General features: G+C 42.3%; 1 protein-coding gene and 1 long non-coding RNA gene across 3 annotated transcripts in view; one reads left to right on the forward strand and one right to left on the reverse strand.

Moving 5' to 3' along the window:
- The window catches only part of GATB (glutamyl-tRNA amidotransferase subunit B), a 52,307-nt gene extending 36,211 nt beyond the window's left edge, over positions 1 to 16,096 (forward strand). For both annotated transcript variants that reach the window (XM_014890697.2, XM_088163745.1), the window contains 4 exons: positions 6,216 to 6,349; positions 6,715 to 6,793; positions 12,491 to 12,625; positions 14,895 to 16,096. In XM_014890697.2, coding sequence (XP_014746183.1) covers positions 6,216 to 6,349; positions 6,715 to 6,793; positions 12,491 to 12,625; positions 14,895 to 15,023 — 477 coding nt within the window. In that variant the 3' untranslated portion in view covers positions 15,024 to 16,096. The remainder of the gene's footprint in view (positions 1 to 6,215; positions 6,350 to 6,714; positions 6,794 to 12,490; positions 12,626 to 14,894) is intronic.
- LOC148223987 (uncharacterized) overlaps positions 1 to 20,026 on the reverse strand; it is a 22,827-nt gene continuing 2,801 nt past the window's right edge. The window contains exons 2-3 of the long non-coding RNA XR_015803226.1: positions 1,291 to 19,507; positions 1 to 160 (exon numbers count right to left, since the gene is read on the reverse strand). This is a non-coding gene — a long non-coding RNA (uncharacterized LOC148223987). The remainder of the gene's footprint in view (positions 161 to 1,290; positions 19,508 to 20,026) is intronic.

Below are 20,026 nucleotides of genomic sequence, written 5' to 3' on the forward strand. Positions count from 1 at the left end.
TTCACGAAGGAAAAAGCCCCTTTATTTACATTACATGTCTATTTATAGAATTCCAACAATGAGCATAGATTGGACAGTGATGGTGTTACCTCTTGACTCCATTGGTTCATGACATGTCCCTCAAGTCTCTCTTCCGCCAAGGAGGAATGCAAAACATCCACTGTTTACCAGAAAGAGTATGAGAAAGCGTAAAAGAAATCTGTCAACATCAGAAGGCTGAAACACCAGGGAAACAACCTACCTTTCACATTATTGGAAACACTCCCCCTCCTTCCCCCCATATTTATTCCTAGGGAAATATACCAAATGGTTGCACAGCATGAACTTTGACCTCATAGTGCAGTTTATCAGGGATACGTTCAGAGAGGGGATGAGAGGGGAAACGATGTGGCAAATACAGCTGTAAATAAGGAAGTGACAGCAAAATCTCATAACTCCCAAAATTATTCTAGAGGAATATGAGCTTCTTAAATGCAGTCTGTCATCTCTCTTTGCCAGTGGTAACTCTGGGGAGGGAGTTTGTATACTCATCCTAGATTAGACATTTCACATACCCAGCTAAGCTAGGAGAATGTCTTGCTTTGGTTACCACTATCATTAGTGGAGACAGAAGGAAAAGGACTTTTTCAGAGTGAGATTCAGAACAGAACTGTAAGTACTTTAAATTGTCCTCTGGAGGAGATCCTTTCCTTTGACTATAAATGAAGGGAGAGCAGTGCACATAACTACCTCATATCCCTTCTTTGTATGTCAGTAATTTAATACACTTGTACAGAGGCTGATTCTACAGGAAGAAAATTATTCAGTGTTCTGAGGAAAGCTGTTAGGGAAACTGCTTTTATGCTGCTGTGCCATTTTAGTGAGTTGCAGACTGTTTGGTGGGCAGGTGAGTCATAATTCTTACCAAAGTCACAAGACTGCAGTCATAGTGAGAGGTGTCAGCAGTTTATTACCTTTCTATTTAATTGTATAAGCTGCAAAATATGTTTTTGTGTCCAGTGTTCCTGTCCATGCATGCATTTTTTCACGTATTTCTAACATATTAAAATAAACAAGGGTAGAAAGGGTAGATAGATCCTGCATCCTTTTTTCTGAATTTTTCTATTTCTTCCTCTCTCTAGTTGGTCCTGCCAGCTGCCAAGTACTACAGCTGCTTGCTCATTTTCCAAGACAATAGTACAGGGAGGAGATTAGGAAAAGCAAAAGTAAGGCTCATTATTTGAGAGAAACACTTAAGTGAAGGAATGGAATATGGGAAAACTTAAAAATGATGCAATAACAATTACTCACCACTCCCACGAGAAGACTGATGTAGTGCCAGTCTGCAGCTAATGACACTGACTGCATCCGCCAAAATGCCCTTCCCTTGGTTTTTCTTGTTGAGCAGGGCATGGAATATAACCAGTTTGGGTTGGCTGTTAGACTGTGTCCCCAGTTGGCTTTGTGCTCAACCTTGGCCTATTTGCTGTGGAGGACAGAGTGGAGAAAGAAAGTGCTGCTCAGCAGTAGCCAAAACACGTGTGTGTTGTCAGCGTTGTGGTCACAAATCCAAACCACAGCACCCTCTTTAGAACACAAACTCCATGGCAACCACACCCAGGGCACCCACTCCTTTCACTTGCCATCAGCCCACCTTCTATCAAGTTGCTGATATGGATGGTTTCTGTCATCTCTGCCAACTAGCCCCTATATATTTGCCTCATCAACTCCCTTTCTTTCAGCTGTTCTCTGAAATCCTTTATTGCCTTTGCTTTTCACCTTTTCCTTTTTTTTTTTTGTGACATGTAAGACAATTAATGAGCTCCAAGTTGAAATTTGGGATTCAGCTTGTAATAAACTAATGCATTCATTTGAATGCATAAAGCAAGCATATTCTTCAATGTTGGTCTCCTTTTATTGTGCATTAGAATGTCAGCCTGCACACCCCCACCAGAGCTGCTTGCCTGTGCACTTGGGACACCCATTAACCTTAATTCATTGGGAAGCACCATGTCTGTCACTGCGTTCAGCTTGCATCCGAGGCTGCACGTGATTGCTGATAGAGTCAGATACACACATCTAATGAGCATTCTTTCAGGTTAGAGTGCCCAGGAGAGCTCATTAAATAAATGGCAGTTGTAGAGGAATGGCTCTAAAATGCAAAGGCTGTTCTGCACCAACTTGATGGAGAAAGCATTTTGCGCCAAAGTTACAATCAAACATACATAGCTCCAGCATGCAGGTTAGTTCTTGAGCTTGCTTCCAGAGCTTTGTCCTCATACATAGGAGCTGCCTGTACATATTGTGGTGTTGAGAAACTGAGATTCCTCCTTTGCCTAATTACAGGATATATTGAAAGGGAAGAAGTACCCTATTAATATCTTCATATCTGAAATGCCTCAAGTGTAAACTGCTCCCTTTTTGGCAGTTTCATATAAATTGCAGAAATAAATGATGTTTCTGATTTTTCTTCATGCAGAACTATTCTTACTCATAAGGATATAATTCTTTGAGCCATGTAGACTCATGGTATTTGGGTACTCAATTTCTTAATGAAATTTTTTACTTTGCTCTGTAAATTGGTAAGCTGGCAAATACGTCAGTCAAGAAGGATCTCCAACAATTTTGCCAGTTACGGTATTACAGTATTTTCATCTTGCTAACTATTGAGTAAAAAAATAAGATATATTGGCATAGACATTAATGTATTAATGTGTTAATGCAACACATCATTTTCAAAATGCATGATGAGGTCCAGGGAGGTCCAACCAGAAAATAAACCGATTCTCACAGTACAGCATGAGAAAAAAACAGTCTGATGACTTCCTTTGTCCTGTGAATTCCAACTCTTCCTGTACATCTACTGTTCCTCTGCTTACTCAGATAAAACTGGCTGTTCCGCTTGGGCTGATTGCCCTGGTGGAACAATCACATTGGTGACTCCTTCAAACGGTCAAAAGTGGGTTGCTGGACAAATTGGTTTGACCATTTTGTTTTCTGCTATGCCATTTTCATACATGTTAGTGTGCAGGTGAACTTTTGCTCATTTTTAAAATACAAATCATTTTACAAGAAGCTTTAGGAAAAGGTTTGACTTCCTTTGACTGGTCTGCTTGTCTACTGGATGTTCTGGGCTTTTTTTCCTGATAGTCTTGTACATTTTTCCAGCAGTTGTTACCTCACATTTGGTTATTGTAGGAGCTGTGCTGGTGAAAATGGGAATAACAATGCAGCAAATGACATTTTATTTATGAATATTGAAGCACTTTTCTTCTTTAGTTCTTTGGGAAGCTTTACTGGTCTTTAAAAGAATAAGTTTGCCTTACAGTCCCAATGTCCCTAAAGATTGTACCCATGGTATTCTGTAAAATAAAGTACTGTTTTAAACTTGTTTAAAAGATACCTGAAATCACTACACCACTAGGGTTTTTGTATATCTCAGTGCTGTGAAACGAACCATATATAAGAAAGAAATTTGCATCTGATTGAAATATTGGTTTGTCAGGTTTCATGCTAGTGAGAGTCACATGAATAAATTAAGGCATATTTAGTGTGTAATGGGAACATGGAGTAGCCTGGATCACAAGCATGATACTACCATTCCATATTTCTGGTTTTCTTTTAATGAAGTTTAGACTAGAGTATTCAGAATGAAGAGAGAACAGGCAGTCAGCATTCCTGTAAATCTGGCATGTTGGAGTATGCAGTGGTTTTCAGCTCAGATTTGCCGCAAGGAACAGATCTGTGGGTGTGTTGGTAGTTGGAGTGAATATGGCAGGAAGAAAGTTTACCAAAATGTAAACCAAAGTAAAGCCAAGTAGTGCAATATCTAGAAAGTGAACAAGTTATACCTACTTTTTTTTTCTTTAAATGACAAGAAAATAAGGAAAATGTTTCATTTCTGTCAGTCATTCTGATGTTTTGACACTCTGTCTTACTCATTTCAGTCTAGCATTATTGGGTTTTCCTTCTCTTTGGCTACAGAAAATGACAGTCACTTTAAAAAACCCAAAATGAAATGCAAGGGAATTTTGGCGAATGTGTCTGGTTATGTGTGCACAAGTAGTGAGTATGGGGTTCAGAGACTTGGTAGCATATGTAAGTCTGTCTCCCTGAGTTTTCCTGGGCTTTTCTGCACTTGCCGCCTGGAAATCATCTGATTAAAATGCAAAAGTGCATATGTTTGTCATCGATTTTTCAAAGGTTTGGCAGCAGGATTAGAACTGTGACTCCAGCCAGGCTGTAAGTATCCAGAAATCTGGATGTGCCCACTGCTGGGGATACGTGCTGTGACCTATGCATGATGGAAGTGCTGGACATGCTGTGTCTAAGCTGTGTAGCTGCATTCAGACATGTGGCATCTGCAGGCCTTATTTGCCTGTGCATAATGTTGTAGCTAGACCTACTCTGCCTGGGATGTTTGTAAAACCTTCTGCAGTATGTAAAAAAGCCAGCATTCAGACATGCTCACTTTTTCCTGCCTAATTTGGACAATCGTTGCTGTGTAAAGGAACGCTCTGCTGAAAAAATGAGTGTTTGTGCTATTGAATCCTGAGGTGAATTAGAAAGAGTACAGTACTTGGTAATATATCATTGTAGGAATTCTGCTTAACATACACACTTTTTAATCAAGTTTACTATGCTTTGGTAATCGTGTCATTCCTTTACTGTTTTCGTAAAGTCAAATTTGTTCCTCTAGTCTATTCAGCTTTAGTTTTGCATAATTTGATTAGAGAGTAACAGCTAGTTAAATTAGAATGCTGGCAAAGAAGAGAATGATGTCTATGTGTATTAGATAACTAGTGGGAGTTAGAAGGTTTACCTTGGTTCACAAAAGACCTCAGTGGTTTCCCAGGCTGAGAACTTTGTTTCTTTGGTCATGGTCTCATGGTGAAGGGGATGGGTCTGATTTTTGTCACACCAGTTTTACAGCACAGACATTAATCTGGGTACATTTTGTTCTATTTATTGAACAGAGATCAATTGTTTGCAGTCTTCTCTAAAGACATACATCATTATCAATGAAAAATGTGGTACCCAGAGCTTTTGGAAGTTTGTGTTGTGAAAGTTTTGAGAAGAAAAGTCTAAAATTCTGTATTGCTGTGGCAGATAATGGCCTTTTAAAAACAAGGACAAATTAGACTGTTTTGGTGGGATGTGAGTGGAGAACTCAGGCTTTGTTTTTTGGTTACCCTACTCTCTTTTGCTCATAACTGTTCAGAGATCTGGCTGCAATCAGTATGTGCTGGAGAAATGTTTTTGATGTGATGACTGTATACTTAAAATAGCTCCTTGGCTATCTCTGAGCTGTTTCCTCCTGACTTCTGAGAGCTGGCTTCTCCTCTTGTGTGTTTATGGCACATAATGCAGAAGTCCAGTGGCACACTGGATTTGGATTCCTCCTTTAAAAGGTAGGAACTGCCACTTCATACCTCTTCAGCCTTCGGTAAACCTAATGAGTTCTGTGCTACATGTGTCCATCAATGCCTTGATGACAAACACCACAGCATTCAATAGACTGTGCAGTATCTGATCTTCTAAAAACAGCCTCAGATTTCACTTAGACTATAAATTGAATCGCCCCTGTCATATCTTCTGAGCTTTTAGTGTGCTGTGTAAAAGCTTACATATGACCTTTCCATATCACTGAAGGGTAAATGCAGGCTAAACGTACTAATGCAATCCAAAATAAATAGAAGTGATTTCAAGATCAAGAGTGAAGTAGCTGCAGGCAATTTCAGGAAAAGGCTCTTCTGGGTAAAAGGTAGCATGACAGCCTGTGAGATGGCAGCATTGTATTTTCTAGCATTTTACATAAAACATTTCCAAAGATGAGAAAGCTTCTGTCCAAATGCTAATTTTAGGGAGGCATTAAGAGAAAAATGATCACTCATTTGTTGGAAGTTCCACTGAAACAGGCAGGTTGACAGATAAACTGTATATTCCTGTTCTAGGCGTAAGATTGTTTGCTGTTATGTTAATAACATTACTCCAAATACTTGTGACTTTGCAATGAATTCACAGCTGAAGGTAAGTTTAGGACTGAGCATTTATATGCAGGGTGTAAGTGTATAATTAATTGTGACCTATGTCACCTGCTCCAGGTGACCCTGCCTTGGCAGTGGGGTTGGACTGGATGATCTCCAGAGGTCCCTTCCAACCCTAACGATTCTGTGATTCTGTAATCATGTTTGCTCTCCAGTATCCCTTTGACACATTTAACTTTTCTTAAACAGAATGAAGACGGACTAGCAGAATTCTTTGAAAGTGTGGTAAAACAGACCCAAATGAAGCCAAAGAAGGTGATCGGCTGGATTCTAAACGACCTGCTCAGTTACTTGAAACAACATTCCCTTACAGTAAAGGAAAGGTCAGTTGTCTACATTGCTACAGTGGTGAAACAAAGTGATCCTTTTCTCATGACTGGTACCGTGTGACTCCACTGCTTGCAGTTGTTTTAGTTGCTACCTGTGAAGTTTGTTACTCCAGGCAGTTCTGCACAGGCCTTGGCTCTGTCCTGCTGAATGGAGTTAGACAAATACATGGCAGAGAAGAGGATCATGTAGTTAAGAGTAGCAGTCAGTCTTCAGAATGTGATGATGGTAAGGCCATTAGTACCGAACATGGGGAAAAATAGCTTGTCATACTGAACTGTGTGATCTTTAGACAAGCAGCAGTAGCACAGATACATTACACCACATTCTCTGAAGTAACTTCTGCCCACTTTATCCCTAGCCCAGTCAGTTCTTTTCTCCTGGCTGACCTCTTGAATCTGCTGGAAAAAAAAGAAATTTCTTCTACAGCAGCAAAGCAGGTAAGTACCTTTTTGATTTTGCTGTACTCTGCATATGTGGCTGCTTACTTCAGTTGTGTAGCAATTTTATAATCATTGTGTAGCAGTACAATAGTTGCTTTAAAGGGCAATTATTACAGTGTGGATAAAGGACAACTTCTGTATCTATACTATATACACATAATAGATGCAAATGCCTTATGTTTGTATATTATCTTAGAGATATATATGCATATTGACTTTTAGAAGAGGGCAAAAGCCAAATAGTAGACTTAAACAATGTGAACTGAACTCAAATCCTACTTTTGAACAGAGCAGACAGTAGATCTCAGTTTCACTATTCCAGTTAGGCCTATGGGAAAGGTCAGTGGGAACTAATCCATGGCTTGCAGTTAAGATGAGAGTATCAGTTACTAGATTCCTAGTAAGGAATAAGGTCTACGTTCCCAAGCATTAGCACATGGGAAAGGATAGAATTCATCCAAGTGTAGTCACAAAAAGAGTTCTGCATTGGTGTACCTGAGTCAAAAGTGGAAGAAGTCTTGCCTTTCTTTTATCCTTGCTTCTTTAAGCAAGTGCTATCATGAAGCTGTCAAGCAAGTAAAGCTGTTTGGTTTTTTTTTCATCTTGCCTAGGACTGCCTGAAAAATCAGCTCTTGATGATTTATATCTAAAATTGTCAGCTGGTTATGATGGGAATAATACTGCTGTGTTTGTAGACAAAATTTAGAGGGCTTTTTGTGATGGGCTATAATCAGTCATTCACCTTAAATTGCTGCAAGTGCATTTATATGGAACGATTTGTCTTTTCAGGTTAATTATTATACTCTAAATAAGTGTATTAAGTGACTGTTTCAGTGTTTATCAGTGAAACTGTTAATGAACTGTGAATGAACTTTTTGGTTTGTCTTCTTTTTTTGGAGATGTTTGTTCTTAATTAAGTTTGTCTGTGTCTGTGGATAGCCAGCTGCATAAGACAGGTTTCAAAATTAGGGATTTAAGTGCCTGGCTTCAGGCATGTGTGTTTGGAAATTTTGTATTGGAAAAGTAAAAGCTTCAAAAAGGAGATAAAGTATTAAGAGGAAAACCACTGGAATGCAGAGCAGCTCTGTGCCTTCGGGGTGTGGCCCACCCATCAGTTTGGTGTCTGCATTTGAAAAGGAGGCTTCAGAACTCCAGTCTGAAGTCTCTTCCTTGTGGAGGTAGGGACAGGTTACTAAGGGATTTTCTGCTTAGTAATGTATTTGTGTGCCAGGCACTTCTGACAGGTTGCAAAATGTCAAGAATTTCAGAAATGCATTTGATATTTAATTACCAACTCCTTGTAATGTGCATGTTGTCCTCAGTGATCTGAAACTGGACCCAGAAACTACAGTTTCCCCTCACCGATTGATGATGCTATCAAACTGCAGAAACCTTGCCTCATTTAGAAAAGTATTTTGCCTGGATGTCAGAATAACAAATGTTTATAACAATTCTCAGCAGTAGGCTGAGATGCTGGATGGCCTGATGACAGAAAGGGCTATATATACAGCAGCAGATGAATTGCAGCTCTTGGGGAGGGGAGCATGATCTGCAGTGGCAGATACTGATCGAACGGGAAGGGATGGAAGGGTTCAATGGGGTGAGCACACAGACATGCATACACATATGTGTTCAGTGTGGGAAGCTATTAACCACTTAAATTATTTAAAAGGTTTTGGTTATCACAGTAGATCAAAGCTGTGAGCACTGGCTGTACATGCTGAGCATTGTGTGGTGGGATGCAGTGCCAAGCTAAGGGCACTGTGTGCTCACATAATTACCATGTAGATAATTACAGAGCTCATGCCCAACTTGCCATCAAACGTAGTGTCCCACTCCAGAGGTCTCTGAAGCAGTTCAGGTTGGCATGCCTGTGCAAAGGAGGGAGTAGCTTCCAGCTCTGCTGGCATGTGGGGCTGTGGGTGAGCATGTCCTGCATCAAACAGATACACTCTGCCTGTGGCCCAGCCCAGAGGTGCCATTTTGAAGCCCACAGTACGAGGAGTCGGTGCTGCTCACCCAGGGCTGAAACCAGTCCAATGGGGAGTGTGCCTGAGATGGGGCCTTGCCCCTCAAGTTGTCAGGCTGGCAGCAGGTCCACGTCTGGCAAAACAGACCTGCCTGTCAGTTATAGCATTATGGGAGGAGGCTGATTCCTGGGCCAGGGAAGTGGAAATTTGTCCTTCCTGCCAACAGCCATGCTGGAGCAACTCTTATGTAGACACCCTTGTCACTGGTTCATGAGGGACTCATGCCCAGCAGGCCAAGGAGTAGAGAATACCTTGGGTTTTGCTGGCTTCTGCAGTTGCATAGGTCACCTGCATAGGAATAACTTCAACAGACCTGCTTGGCACCCATGCTTTAAAGTAGATAGCAGGGAAGTGAGTACAGTACCCATATCTAAACAGAACCATCTGCTTTGACAATTATGACTACACCATCTGGAGGATTGCACCCAACCTTCCCCCTGCTTCTCTGAGAGGCTGAGGGACACCTGCCAGACATGAAGGCTTCCGTCACTGGAAAGGAGAGGTACCCACAGGAATTGCTGGAATGGTGCTGCCTGCTGCTTTCCTCCTGCCCTTGGCAGCAAATCACTGCAGACAGAGTTTCCAGTTGGAGCATTCTTAGGCACAGCAGTCAGCTGGCACAGTCACCAGTTGCAAAAATGTTCGATATGATGCCTATGACAGCCAGACGTGTAAATCCTGATTAATTCATCTTGACCAATGCTGCTGTGCCTGCATTGGTGGAGACCACAGCATTAAAATCTGATCACGCTCAGGCAATAATCAATAGTAGAAGCTACTGAGATTTCAGTAATGGAAATGAGGCCTGAGATTCACGTTCTGGTTCTGGAGACTTCATAATTTGATCCTCCTGTGCTGATGCAGGCAGTTTGTGTAAATGAGTTGAAATAGTTTTTTAAACTGCTTTCTCTAGATTTGTACTCCTTGCCAAGAGGAGAAACACATCTTTTAAAAGTGCATCTTTGACAAGTCTTGGCGACATCTCTTTCTGCTTTCCCACATACCTGTAAACAAGCAAGGGCCTTGATAACATTGTTGCTCTTCTAAGTGGAGATGCTTGTTACCAAATGGGAAGGGACACAGGATGCAGCTGTCACAGAGAGAATCTGGTGCCTTCAAGGTTTCTAATGAGCAAGCTTTCCTCAGTGCCAGGAAATATTTGACATAGGCATAACAGGGAATCAGAGCTGGATCTCTGACTGTCAAGCTGTCCTGCCCCTGGTCTAAGCCTGATGTACGTCTTGCTCCTGGGTAACTCTATCTTGATTGGCTACATAGATTTTGTTTGTTGCAGATCTCCTCTTCCTGCAGCCCATGGCATCCTGCTTGAATACATACCAGTCCTAAAAATCCCATCTGCCTTTTTCCAGGAGAGTGAAAAGGCTTATTCATTGTCCACTCTGATTTGTGCAGTACTTTAGACTGTCCAGAGTGTTTTGCTAGCTACTGTGCTGTGCCTGGCAAGGACAGGGCTCATTCTGACAGGTGATATACAGTATGAGTGCTTTGGAAGGCTTCCAGGACAGAAACCTGTAGGGAACATATTGAGAAAGTAAGAAAATTACAGCCTGAAAAATGTTCCAGGCTGGAGCTTTTCAGCTCTGTTTCCAGCCAATAAGTTGGTCCAGCTCAAGGCTAGGGAGAATTACTCCCAGGGTGATAATTTGGTCAAAATAAAAAGGAATTAATAACAAAGATAGAACACCTGTTGTGGTGCGTGACCAGGCCCTGGGAATGGGGTGCCTTCTCTCTGAGCCAATCACCTTTTCTCTACTCTTGGAATTGTGAGTCATGCTATAAAACCAAGTGTGTTTCTGAATAAACTGGTCTCTTTCTTTCTGTCATGAAAGACGACCACGTAGCTGTGCATTTTATTTCCACCGCACTTAAAGGGTTAAAACCCCTTTCCACGGCTACATTTGGAGGCCTCCACCGAGCAACAGAAACCTTCCTGTTTCATCCCTCAGGGAAGAAGTAGAAGGGCTGCCTGGAGTAGCAACTGAGTGCAACAAGAACAAAAAGACCAATACACACACACACAAAAAAAACACCACCAAAAAATCATCACCACAAAAAGAGGCAAGCAGCTGCAGACTGGCTGAATCTCTGTTGGATACAATATATTTATTTCTAGGCTTATTCTAGGTAGCACTGGCATGATGATTTTTAAATATCATACTAAAAGGAAGATCTTGTAGGAGACATCATATACAGCACTGATCTATTCAGTATGAAGATCTGAAAGCTTTACTTATAGCTGTTGTAACTCTGGCTGCTAATCAGTAACTTCAGTATTGTGATCTGCCTTTGGCCCTCTCTCAAGGAAAAATTAAGGTGTAGCTGCCACAATACAGTCATGTGTCATTACCCTCTCACAACATCTCCAGAAGAGTTGGTAAGATCCCATAAAAAGCTTCAGAGTGCCACTGACAAACAAATATCCTCTTGCAGCAGTTATAAGAACTGTTGTACAGTTCTTAAATACTTGCTGTGAATAGAAAAGTCTTTAACCAAAGGTCTTTTGTACCTGAAAATTTGTCATGCTGAAGCAAATTGCTGGGGTAGTTAAGATCCCATCCCATGTACATCATTCTACCCGAGTTGTCTTGCTGCCCTTCAAATTATTTAACATGCAGTTTGAATGCTGCTCCTTGTCTTCCCATCCCAGCCTCTTCTTCATCCTACAGGGAATATTTAATGCTGAAATTTTGACATGATATTCATTTCCATATTGGGACACAGCAATGGCCCAAACATTCAATTGTATCTTCAGCTCTGGATGGAGCACAACGAGCTGTTTTAATAAGGGTTTTCTTAATTTCTTCCCACGGCCCTGAAATAAAAGCAAAAGGAATACAGAAAATGACTGCCCAATAAAATTATTTTTTTTATAAATGTTCTCTCCTCTCAAGTGTATTCCAGGGCAATAGCCCTGCTGCAGTGTAGGAAAACACTAACATTAACAAGTGATTATTCCACAGGCCTAGATTTGTCCAGCAGTCCAGTACTTGGAGATGATGCACAGGTGGGCTGAAGCTGGCTGCATTCATTCTGCTTGGCACCATTTTTCTTCTGCTTTGTCATATACATCCTCATTACAGCCTGCTAGCAAGGACTGGTAATTGGATGAGTTACTTTGTACAATAGTTAGCTAATTCAGTCAGTTCCCGGGCAGAGCCATTGCTCATGGAGATCTATTTCCTTGCTTCTCCCAAGCAGTTCTGTGAATGACAGGAGAAGAGCAGGAGTACTGGCAGAGGAGCAGCCTTGCAGCCGTCCCTGCTGTGGTGGCTCCTCTCCCAGCTAGGGAGCGGCAGCTCCAGGCATGAGAAACAGGGTTGTGCTCAGCAAACCCCTCTGGAGAGACCCCAGCACTGCGGGAGTGGGCAGGGCCTGAACTGCGGGAGGCTGCACAGCACCTGCTGCGAACCACTAACCTAGACTCATGCAGGAAGTGGCAATGCTTTGTCTCAGTACAGGTGGCAGAAAAGGAGGGGGGTACAAAGGCTCTTTCAGAGAGGCACATGATTAAATCTTGGGCTTTTTCATGTTTAGACAATCTGTTCTTGGTGAAAATAGGGCTTCTTGGATCCATAACCAAAATACTGTATGTAAACAATGTTGTCAAGCCACTGACCTTTGTTGCTTTTATTGTGATTTTCAGGTGCTTGCAGAATTGTGGAAGGGAGAAGGGAAGACTCCCCTTGAAACTGTTAAAGAACAGAAACTTGAACTGTTACAGGATCAAAAAGAACTTGAACAGATCTGCCAGGCAGTGATTGATGGACAAGAAAGTGAGGTGATTATGGTGGTGCTGGGAACCTTCTGCACTGTGGTAGTCTGTGACACTGAAAGGGGGTTAAAATAACCTCTCTTTTTTTCCCTTTTGGTGGCATTTGAGCTCTAGAGCCAGAGCAGTAAAGCTGCTGCCAAAATATTGTGTTTTTCTTCTCCTTTCTTATTTTACTAAGTGGATTTTTTGAAACTGAAGCTTACCCAAAAAGATCTGCAGAACAAATTACCAGTCTGGTTAATGTGCTAAGTCATTCTGAGAGCCCACACAACTTTAATGCAGGAAAGCAAAACTGCCCTGTCCCTCTCTAGCTGTACTGCCATTAACCTGACCCTGCCACCCAGCCACGTAATTCTGACTTTTATGTCATCTATTGTGATATTGGGGCAACACTATTAAACTGTTCTGAAGCTGGAGAATGAAGTTACCTGCTAGCAAGGTATATATTAGTTATGGAATTAGAGAATGTATCAGAGCTAGCAAGGCAGAAATTCTACTTGCATCTGACTTTTTGCCATGTCCCTGTCTCCATCCACTGCCAAAGAGAGAAGCCTTGCTGGCTCTCCTGCCTGACAGTGGTTGTGGGGTGGGGAGGAGCCAGAGCCCTGTGGCAGCAGCAGCGGCTCCAGAGCTGCTGCCCACTCTGCTGTTCTGCTGGGCTGTGGCAGCAACACAACCCATAGGGGTTGATTGGCTCTTCCCCATCTCCTTGGAAAGACACACAGCAGCCAGTGTGGCTTAGTCTGACAAGGTCTGAGCTGGGAAAAAGAAAGAACTCTTGCTGATCATGAAGGGGAGGAATGGGAAGGGATCTTGACAGAGTCTATAAAATCTGCTTTATAAAAGCAAAATGAAAACAAGTGCTTATGTATTCTCTGGAGCAAAAATGTAAAAGCAGAAGTGAATAGCTTACTTCTAATATAAACAAGGTCTAGCTCCATTTGCCATTTAGAAAAAAAAATTAACATATTTTGAGAACAATGCCACCCACTCCAGATCTCATTGGGGGATGCTAACAGCTCTGCAAGAGCTTTTGATAAAATGAGCTTGCAGTAGGTCAACATGACCTCCATCTGACTTGACTCATTTGCAGAGCCTGATAAAAGTGCTGCTGTATTTCCAGGCTAGTATGAAAGAACAGGCAGGGAGGGAGAGAACTGTAGAACTGACTGGGAAGTGCGGGAGCTGAAGGTCCATAACCACACTACCATTTCAATGTGTTTTGAGAGTAACTTTTTCCAGAACAAAATAACTTCTAAGCAGCTGCTCGAACCAATACTGAGCACTTTATAACAGTGCAGCACCGGGACTGTACCACACTCTGCCCCACACAGGTAATTTCTAGCAGATCCAGACTAATGAGTCCTTTCCACTGTGCAACATAACAGAGAAGAGTTTAGACTGACAATAATTCAGATACTATCATGAGAAGCAGTATTTGTATCTGAATTTGGTATTGGCACAGTGCATGGTGGCAACCCTTCCCTGAGTATCTGCAAATATGTCATCCTGGTTTTTTGCATCGATTGTGTTCTGCCCTGTAACTCTTACAATGTAGAGAATGCCTTCCCTGCCCTACAAACAGTAGGAAGGCCAGGTGCTTGTCTTTCAGCAGCAGCATCTCCTTTAGGAAGGCCCAAAGGAGAAATTTCTGATCCTTTCTTTTAGAAAGACCTTTTCTTTAGCTTTTAAACATGGCCCTTGCAATGTAGCAGGTGTTTGTGCATCTAAGGCTGTCTGATAGGAGGTCATATTTGACCAGTTAATTAATCATGATGTTGCAAAGGATTATGCACTTGACAGAAACAAAAAACACCTATGTCTGTGCTTGAAGGACCTCACCAATATTATCAAATATATTTTTATTCAATTCAAATTACCTGTTAGGACATTATATTCAGTAAAATGGTAGATCCTATAAGCAAGGAAAGTCCATCTCACTTCTCCAGTTCTTTTCCAGGAAGTTGCTGTGCAAGCTAAAGACAGTGTAAAATCCAAAAGTGTTTTTCTGACTCTTTCATTAAGAGGAGCTCTTTCTATTTATTTGTAAGGCCCTGTTGCTGTAGGGACCTGCAATAAGCTCCTGCTTTGCTCCCATGAGAGAACAGCAAGGCTGAAGGCAGTGTTTATAAATAACACTTTAGCCCAAAATGCAGTCTTTTATCACAATAGTCCCAAGAACAAAAATATTCATACCTTGGTTGGGAATGAGTGATGATGTTCAGTTTTCCTGTAACAATGATGTCTGTTGCTTTTTTTTTTTTTTTTTTTAAAGGTTATGGCGATAAAGGCAGGAAATAGAAAAGTTCTAAATAAGTTAATTGGTCTGGTACAAAAGAAAACACAAGGACGGTCCAATCCTCTTCTGGTGAAGCAATTATTAGAGAAGAAGCTATCAGAGTAGCCACAAGAGAAAAAGCACACAAGCAACTAAAGAAGCATGTGCTTCATTTTGTCTGCAAATGAACTTCAGTGTCTCCTGGTGCAGCAGCGTGCTTGTTCTTTATACTTCAAGCAGCTTGAAGTCCCAGCCTTCCCTGGAAGCATCAGCCAAAAGCAGATGGGCCAGAGAACAGCAGGATACAGCCATTTGCATCTCCCATGCTTTGATGTGGCACTTGGAAATGTGATTTCCACACAGCTCTGAGAAACAAGCTCCCAGGGGTGTCTGTGAGACGTGAATGCAGAGAGCTGAAACTGCGTGGGTTACTTTTCCAATTAAGCGGGTACAGACTCAGCTTTTCTGTCTGCCTGTTTGTGAGAAGGGAGATTCATAATCTCAAATACTCAGTCTGGGCATGCACACTGTAACTCACTGTCAGTGTGAGCACAACAGTAACAATGATTAAAACACCCAGAAGTAATTGAGGAGACCACGTGTGTCTCAATGCCTAACAGAAGGGAAAAAAAGTTCACTGCTATCATTCTTTCTGTTTTCTGAGGAAAGGGGAAAGGATGAAGCCATGGGCTGCTTAACTTGTGTGCCTATGGGTAGTGCCATAGACAGACGTGCCGGCATCTCACCGTGTCACATTGCTTGCTTGCCTTCTCCCATTTCTGTACCCATACCTGCTGTGCCTGCTCTCAGATCTGTGGAGTGCCTGAGAGGTGTGTGCCTGAGCCCTTCTGAGGGTCATACCCCATTCTGGTCTCACAGAGGTTCAGAACAGCAGATGTGCTTCCATCAGCCCTGTACAATCTATAGCAGTAGAATCATAGAATAGCTGGAATTGGAAGACACTCAAAAGGATCATTGGAGTCCAGCTCCTGGCCCTGCATAGGACATCCCCAGCTCGTTTTGGTTTTTTTTCCTCTGCAGGCAAGAACTTGGCCCCATGTGACAAATGCCCAATGGCCAGGGCTGCTGCTTCTCTGGCATGTGGTTTTCTGGCACCAGGTTCCAGTGCACCTGGAGCTGCACTGCTTTGGGGAAGGAATGGAACATGCAGTTGACTTAGTAAAACTGAGCTGGATTCAGCTGGTGTTCAGTGTTTCTCTGTTACTTAATCCTAAGGGGTGTTTTGTGTTAGTAGTTTTTATTTAGGGGTTTTTACATTTTTTGTTTTTCAGTTCCTGGCTTTTAGTACTCACTGAAATGCAGAGATCTGGAATAAACTTCCCCATCCCAATTAACTTTAACTGATTGAGCCATTAACAAGAAATGCAAACAGAAGAAGCCTGTAAAGTTTTCATGTAGTGGGGAGATAAATCTCATTTAGATGCTTGAAGTTCTTAAATCTCTCCTAGAGACTGCTAAGCCATACTTTTTAAAGATCACACCTATCTCAGGCCTCATAGCTACTTCTTTAGAATTGTTCTCGAGGATGTGCCTGCAAGGCAGGCATTGTCCTAGGAGTGTGGCAGGTGTGGCCCGGGGACTTCAGTCACCTTTGGCAAATGTGGTACTTGCAACACTAGTTCAAAGCAGGCTGATGGCAGTTCCTCCAGCTGGCAGCGCTGGTGTTATATCTTGAGGAGGACATTGCACTTGAACCTCAGCCAGTTGTACAGCAAACTCCTTCATCTGAAGGAAAAAACCCTTTGGCTTTAAATACATTTAATGAATAAAATGTATAACCATTATTCACAAAATGTATATTTACAATTCAATCATCATACAGCTTTCAAAAAGCAGTAGCATGATTACAGTCAAAAACTGACCCTCCAAAAACCAGTCAACCAAACAAAAACACCTAAACCTCAAAAAACTCCCCAAATCACACCACGCCCAGGATTTTCATGTAATTTGACCTTCACACTAAGACTTCTATCACTTTTCACATCATGAGCAAAACCTACCAATTTTACTTAAGAGTGGTATGAGTTTTCAGGTAAGTGTTCAGTCAATAAAGGTTTAGATTGTACAACAAACTATTGGAATTCTGTTCAACTCTTGCCATGGCAGCAAGAAACAAGAAGGCACAAGGGTTTCTGCATGAAATCTTGAATCTTAGAGATATTCCTCAGTTTAGAAAAACACAGTTGTTTCCCATAGGTGGTCCTTCCATGTTAGTGTTTGTTGTGGCACAGCTGGATGTTGCTATGCTGAGTTCCCCACTGCTGCAATGGGTGTCTTTTAAAGAGAAATCAAAACAGTAAGTAAGGTGATTTAAAAGAAGGAAGCATCTCAACCAATGTAGCAAGGCTACTGCTGATAATTCTCTCAGTGGGCTACTCCTTCTTAGCCAGTCTTTTACTATAGAATTATACTTTGCTAATATGGTGCAAATCCTGTTAAAAATCATCAGCCAGGTTCTCTTTGAGTAGAGTCTGTGTCAGTACATCATGTACCTGGGTCTGTGCAAAGCACTGGACACTGTCCTGCATGGCATTCTTATGTCTGAACTGGAGAAATATGGATTTCATGGGTGGGCCACTTGGGGGATAAGAAATTTGCTGGCTGGTTGCACTCAAAAGAGCTGCGGTCAGTATCTTGATGTCCAGGTGGAGGCCAGTGATGAGTGGGGTGTCTGGGCATCGTCACTATGCCTGGCCCTGTTTCACATCTTTGCTGGTGACATGGACAATGGTATTGAGTACTCCCTTATTTAACAGCACATTCTCTGATGACAAGCTGTATAGCATGATTCACACACTGCAGGACAGGAATACCATCCAGAGGGATCTGGACGGGCTTGAGAAGTGGGGCTGTGCAAAGAAGTGGGACATAGGGGTACTGGGGGATGACAAACTTGACATGAGCTGGCAATGTGCACTCACAGCCCAGAAAGCCAAGTACATCCTGGGCTGCATCCAAAGCCCTGTGGGCAGCAGGGCAAGGGAGAGGATTCTGCCCCTCTGCTTTGCTCTGGTGAGACCCCACCTGCAGTGCTGCATCCAGCTCTGAGTCCCAGCATAGGAAGGACAGGGACCTGTTGAGGAGACCGGGCTGGAACATCTCACCTGTGAGGACAGGCTGAGACTGCTTGGGCTGTTCAGCCTGGAGAAGAGAAGGCTCTGTAGAGACCTTATAATGCCTTCCAGTACCTCAAGAGGGCCAACGAGAGAGCTGGAGATGGACATGGGCATGTAGTGGTAGGATGAGGGGGAATGGCTTTAAGATGAGAGGTTTAGATTGGTTATTAGGAAAAAAGTGTCTACTGTGAAGCGCTGGAACTGGTTGGCCATAAAAGCTGTAGATGCCTCTTCACTATAAGTCTTTAAGGCCAGGTTGCTTTGATCAACCTGGTCTAGTGGAAGGTGTCCCTGCCCATGGTGAGGGGGTTAGAATTAGATTAAGGTCCCTTCCAGCCATTCTGTGATTTACTGTTAAGTCTCAATCTGTTTTCACCTCCACCTGCCAAACACAAGATAACAAGAAAGAATAAAAATGGATAATTTAAATACGCTTTTCTTCCAGGGAAGGTAAAGAGCAGCCATAATCTAGAAATTTTGCATTGTATTATGAAACAGTCACTTCTGCAGTTTTTAAAGAACTCTTCTACAGACACACACAAAGTGTAAATTTCTTTTTGATAGAAAAAAGAAAAGTGGTTTGAGTCAATTAAGACCAACATAATGAAGCTTTTAAACATTTGTGGAGATACCAGCTACCAACTTCAAAGCAGTAGTAGCTGGCAGTGCTTAGACCTAGCAATGGGAAGGTTCACTAGAGCCAGGTCACATTGCTTAGACTATCCAAGCCTGCATTAAGGGGCTCATCAGTCACCTTGCACCCTTTTGGCTGAACCAATACAGCCAAAACATAGGAGACTTTTTGCCTGCCAAGGCCCTTATACAGCAGCATAAATACAACCACCACCTTCCCATTCCCCTAAATGGAGCTCAAGGCGAATTCTAAATACTCAACAAGTGGAGCGCTGTACTGAGCAAAACAAACAGCTTTGGATTGTATCTGCTTAGCAGTAGTTGAGCACATAAAAAAAGCAAAAGCAGCTTCCTCAAGGAAGCCTCAGTATCTGCTATTGTAAAGACAGATAAAACAATCCTACAGGACAGGTGGGTCTTCAGATTAGAAGGCAGAGCCTGACTCTGAAGTTTTGGCTGTAGAACATCCTGCAGACCAGGAGGCTGTTCCAAATATGGTTGTATCGAGGCTGGAACTCCGGAATGAAGATTGAGGCTTTGACCCCAACTTGGAAGTCTCGTTTAGCTACTCCAGTGCTCTCTGATCTAATGATTGCAGATGTCATCTGTGCAACAGCATCAAGCAGGGTGAATTAAGGACAGTTTCATGCAGATTTTCAGCAGTTACTATCCATGAACAGAGCACCAAGGAAAATGCTCATAGGTTAAAAGCTGACACCAGACACTGTCACGCCCATCTCATCTAGTCATTGCTGGAAGTCTTTTAGGAGGTCAGGCCTGAGGATGAAGAGCTGATACTTAGCATGGGATACATGTAGCTGAAGTATCCTGTATCTGAGGCTGTAGAAGAAGAGAAGAAAGTTGTTCTAAAAAGATGCTGGCCATGCTCTAAATAGTGAATAAAGAATTTCTAGTGCACAGCCTTGGCTGCCAAGTTTAATTTTAACGGCGTTAAAAATAGAAGCACACAATAGGAACCTTAACTAAAAAAATTACAGCAGAACATTCACCTGTGATTTCAGTGCAGCCCCTTTCCACCCTGCTTTGCAGTGTGGCATTGGGGTTCTGGGATGCTCTCATGTCTCTTCTGAGCACCTTCTATCTACACTTACACAACCACTGACCTCAGCAGCCCCTTCCCAGGGATTTATGGCCTTGTGTGTATGCTCAACCTGGAGAGTGTTTGTTTTTTCACACATAAAGAAAAACAAATTGGATTTTCAGTCAGCTCTCTGTTCTCAAAGTGCGTGGGAGAGAAGAAAGAATAGCACACTCCTGGTTCATTTGCCCTTGTTGCCAGCATCTTCTTAAAATGCTATTTACACAAACACACATACTAGATTCTGAATCATGCAGTGG

This window comes from Sturnus vulgaris, chromosome 4 (genome assembly GCF_052056855.1).
Source record: "Sturnus vulgaris isolate bStuVul1 chromosome 4, bStuVul1.hap1, whole genome shotgun sequence".
Taxonomy (NCBI): Eukaryota; Metazoa; Chordata; class Aves; order Passeriformes; family Sturnidae; genus Sturnus; species Sturnus vulgaris.